Source organism: Physeter macrocephalus, chromosome 19 (assembly GCF_002837175.3).
Source record: "Physeter macrocephalus isolate SW-GA chromosome 19, ASM283717v5, whole genome shotgun sequence".
Taxonomy (NCBI): domain Eukaryota; kingdom Metazoa; phylum Chordata; class Mammalia; order Artiodactyla; family Physeteridae; genus Physeter; species Physeter macrocephalus.
Genome location: NC_041232.1, coordinates 3222013 through 3225496, shown reverse-complemented (window position 1 = coordinate 3225496; position 3484 = coordinate 3222013). Strand labels below are relative to the sequence as shown.

Here is a 3484-nt window from a genome sequence, read left to right as displayed (position 1 = left end):
CACGACACCACCCAAAGTTGCTCTCCAGGTGCCACTGCCTCCTCCAAGAAAAGAAGTTCCCTGGGATGTGATGTGACACCCAGACGTCTCTCCTGCACCTCCCATGACTGGGGATGGACGGAGCTCGGCTTCCCAGGGGTGAAGTTGCTGGTGGGGTGGGGTCCCCCCCTCATCCTCCCCGAGGCCAGACCAGCCCCCGTGACAAGGAGGGTGGCCCTGGGGCCTCTGTGCAGCTGCAGGTGGGCCTGGGCAGGGGGTGGAAGGGGTGTCAGGAGGGTTTATGTTCGAGGCTGTGTCACTGTGTGCTGTGCTCGGCGGAGGGACCAAGCTGACCGTCCTGGGTGAGTCTCCCTCTTCCCCTCCTCTTCGGGGTCCACATGAAATTTGGGCAGATTTTCTTGTCTTTTCCCTCCTGTCTGGGGCTGGGATCTCACTCTCTGGAGCCTGTCACCATCAGCCTTCTAGGCTGTCCTTCACCCCCAAGCCTGTCGTTCTTCACAGAAACTGGTGGGTGTGGTGGGGGCGGGCTCAGTGACCCTCCTGCCGCCTGTCGCGCTGCCCACCCCGAGCCTCCCTCCAGGCCCCTCTTCTCTGGATGCTGGGATCTCAGCTCCCTAGTCAGGGTGCCCAGCCCCGGGGTCTGAGGAGAACAGAGGGACTGAGGCCCAAGGAATGGGGGGTCTCAGGCTGGGGCAGCGGGCCCAGGGATGTGGGAAGGACACTGGAAAGAGCTGGACAGAGCATGGGTGTCATCCTGGGATCTTTCTGCTCCGGGACCCAAATAGGGGCTAGTGAGGGACCCCAAAGCCAGGGGACTTGGAGAGAGGAGGAGGGAACAGTACACGGGGGAAGGGTAGACGAGTGTCCCGTTGAGAAGGTGGCCTCAGGGTGCTAGGTCCCCATCCTCCTCCCAGCAAGCAGGACACCCCAGGCCACACAGATCTCAGGACACTCGGGCCTTAAGGGTCACCGCACCCTGTTACACTCTGGACGTGAGCCCCTAGCTCAGACGCCCAGGGTGGGGACTCCTCATAGGGAAAGGTGAGAGGAACTAACCCGGCCAGGCAGACAGATGTCCTAGGACAGACAGATCCCCAGAGGAACTTCACAGGTCAGGGGACCCCTCAGAACAGACACAGCCCCAGGCTCAGAGCACAACATTCACCCACATGGAAACTCTCATCTGTGGGACTCCCTGGACCCCAGCCCCGGGGCTGACTCTCCCTCCACCCTGGCAGCCCTACAGGGGTCTCTGTGGTCTCTGTGGAAGCCCTAGAGGGTTGGGGGCTGCGAGGCTGGCGTCAGGGGGACTGTGGGCAACAAAGCCCCTCCCTGAAAGGGAAGACAGCCTGAACGGGGGACAGACAGACGGCCTGTATGAGGACACCGGACGAGAACCAGGGCAAGATCTCAGACAGACAGATGCCCAGGACAGACAGACACCCAGAGGAAAGAGGGGACCTCAGGGTGGACGCCAGGCAGCGCCAGGGAGCAGAGGGTGGGATGTGGTTTATGGGACGTGGGCGCCTGAGGAAGAGATGGAGACTTGCAAGGGAGCCCCAAACTCCCAGGAGTCGGGCACTGAGGATCCCCTGACAGAAGGTGAGCGACCCCAGCCATGGCTGCCTGACCTCAGGGGAGCAAGGGCCCGCCTGGGATCCATGCACTGGACTTTGGGCACCTGTGCCCGCTTCTCCTGAGGTCCGGGGCTCCCGCGATGGACGCTGCCCCAGTGACCTCCCGTCTCTCCCCCACTTTGCAGGTCAGCCCAAGTCCGCGCCCTCAGTCACTCTGTTCGCGCCCTCCACTGAGGAGCTCAGCGCCGACAAGGCCACCCTGGTGTGTCTCATCAATGACTTCTACCTGGGCAGCGTGAAGGTGGCCTGGAAGGCAAGCAGCACCGCCATCACCAAGGGCGTGGAGACCACGCAGCCCTCGAAACAGAGCAATGGCAAGTATGCGGCCAGCAGCTACCTGGCCATGACGGGCACCGAGTGGAAATCTTACGAGAGTGTCAGCTGTCTGGTCACGCACGAGGGGAGCACCAAGGAGAAGACAGTGTCGCCCACCGAGTGCCCTTAGGTCCTGGTCCCCCGACCCTCAGGGGACTGGAGCCACAGGACCCCTGGAGGGTCTACCCACCCACCCTGGTCCCCCCAGCCCTTCCTCCTGCACCCAATCAACTCTCAATAAAATGTCCTCATTGTCATTCAGAAATTGTGCTCTCTGCTCACTTTTCTTTCTACATTTGCTGTCCTGAACGCAACCAACCTCACACGTGAAGAAAATCCTCTTACCCTTTTGGAAAACAAGTTAGAGAGTGGAGTATTGGGGCTTTTGCAAGGGATGTTTTCACTGTCACCCGGCGAATCCCCCAGAGAACATTCGAGAGCAGGGAATCGGGCAGCTGCAGGAGTGGAAGTCTGTCCACCCTCCCCACCGGCTTCCATGCTTCCTCCTCTGTGTGGACCATGTCCACATCTGAATGTCCTGGTCACACACTGTTTGGCTGCCAGGGCCCCCAGGACAATACCTCAGCTCCCTTCCCTGGAATCCTCAGCATCACATCTGGATGGTGTTCCCCCTCAGGAGTCTGTCGGTCCTGTATATGATGAGCCACCGATTCCATGCGTCCTTTTGCTCAAAACCCACCCTGGTAATTCCCCATGACCTCATCCTAGAGTGTCCCCCTCCTCAGGGGCCCCCTTGCTCCCACCTCCCTAGGGAAATGGCCCTGCGCCCCTCCCCCAGGCTTTCCTGTCACACTCTCCCTGACCCTGCTCACTCATCCCACACTCCCCCTAGATAGCCCTCCTTCCACTTGTGTCAGGAGGGTCCCAGCTGCCTTCAGGGCCCTGGGGCTGAGGCCAGCCTTTCTCTCTCTGACCCCTTAGAAGTCAGCCCACCACTGCCTCCACCACAAGTGCCTCCTGACCAAGTGTCCATGGTGGACGATCGGCCCCTTGAGCTCGAGGTCCAGAATCAGGTTCTGGGAAGGTGCTGTGGGTTCATCTGTGAACTGATGCACTTCCTTAGGAGCTCAGAATGGGATCTGAGATCATCACAGACGACTGTCCTAAGTGCTAACGTAGGATCTAATAGCTACACCTTTAGATGCACACACACACACACGCACACACACGCAAGTTACTAAAAACATGGCCATGTTGGACATGCCTCTAGGACGAGTAGAGCCTCAAGAATGTCCCGGGCCTCAATCTGCAGAGGGCACATCTCCATCGCCTCCGGGCTGTAAACAGGTTACTCTTTCTCCCACCACACCACCCAAAGTTGCTCTCCAGGTGCCACTGCCTCCTCCAAGAAAAGAAGTTCCCTGGGATGTGATGTGACACCCAGACGTCTCTCCTGCACCTCCCATGACTGGGGATGGACGGAGCTCGGCTTCCCAGGGGTGAAGTTGCTGGTGGGGTGGGGTCCCCCCCTCATCCTCCCCGAGGCCAGACCAGCCCCCGTGACAAGGAGG

At 60.1% G+C, this 3484-nt stretch overlaps 1 protein-coding gene across 1 annotated transcript; it reads left to right on the top strand.

Moving 5' to 3' along the window:
- The first annotated feature begins 280 nt into the window (after positions 1-280).
- Positions 281-2211, top strand: LOC112064092 (immunoglobulin lambda constant 3). Its single transcript, XM_028480524.2, has 2 exons — positions 281-341; positions 1763-2211. The coding sequence occupies exons 1-2, from the start codon at positions 281-283 to the stop codon at positions 2080-2082; spliced, it is 381 nt and encodes a 126-aa protein (XP_028336325.1). The 3' UTR covers positions 2083-2211.
- The last annotated feature ends 1273 nt before the right edge of the window (positions 2212-3484 follow it).